Source organism: Sinocyclocheilus grahami, unplaced genomic scaffold, assembly GCF_001515645.1.
Source record: "Sinocyclocheilus grahami isolate Dianchi unplaced genomic scaffold, SAMN03320097.WGS_v1.1 scaffold21569.1, whole genome shotgun sequence".
In the NCBI taxonomy this organism is placed as follows: domain Eukaryota; kingdom Metazoa; phylum Chordata; class Actinopteri; order Cypriniformes; family Cyprinidae; genus Sinocyclocheilus; species Sinocyclocheilus grahami.
The window spans coordinates 1-700 of record NW_015518455.1 but is presented as its reverse complement, the minus strand read 5'-3'; the positions used below and the strand labels follow the sequence as shown (position 1 = coordinate 700).

The 700-nt window shown below is 37.3% G+C and overlaps 1 protein-coding gene across 1 annotated transcript in view; it reads right to left on the bottom strand.

Moving 5' to 3' along the window:
- Window positions 1-511, bottom strand: part of LOC107579907 (calpain-3-like) — a 2,866-nt gene extending 2,355 nt beyond the window's left edge. Inside the window, exons 1-3 of the mRNA XM_016265691.1 lie at window positions 443-511; window positions 285-363; window positions 55-171 (exon numbers count right to left, since the gene is read on the bottom strand). Of these exons, the coding sequence (XP_016121177.1) occupies window positions 55-171; window positions 285-363; window positions 443-511 (265 nt within the window). The remainder of the gene's footprint in view (window positions 1-54; window positions 172-284; window positions 364-442) is intronic.
- Between the last annotated feature and the right edge of the window lie 189 nt (window positions 512-700).

Below are 700 nucleotides of genomic sequence, written 5' to 3'. Positions count from 1 at the left end.
TTTACTAAACACTATTTGTTTGACTATTTGCTAGTGAAAAAGATTACAACTTACTGAACATCCCCTCCAGTCGCACAAGACAGCTGACGAAACTGTCAAAGTCGATGTGCATGTTTTCATTGGCATAGCGCATGGTGATGATATCATAGAGCTGGTTATTCAGACGGAACCCTGAGTGGCACACAAAACATGTGACTGAACAGTGACAAGACCATTAGAGACAGACAGATGTTCTTCAACATGAGAACGGATGAACAGTAGAAATACATGAAAAACCTTCTAACCTGCATCATTGATGGCGTTTCTCATCTCATAGCTGCTGATAGTGCCAGTATGATCAAAGTCATAGCACTTAAAGATTCCCTGTGGAGAAAATTTAAGTCCATGTGTCTAACAGTCTTGTTTTTGATTTAATATAGGAAAGAATGAGGAGATTTCAAACCTGCCACTGTTTGACTTTGTTCCACAAGTGTCTAAACTCTTGTAGGTTAAGTCTTCCTTTTCCGTCCATCTGTGAGATTAGGATTAAGAAAGATTTGCATGCAGATTTGAAATGCATCTGCTACGAAATTAAATCTACTATGAAATGGTGGAGAAGTAACATTTATTATTTCAAAACAGTCAGAATCATAAAACTTTCTTTTCAACCCTGTTATGCTGTGAAATTTCCCTCTTTTTTAAAATAAGTTTGGGGTCGGTA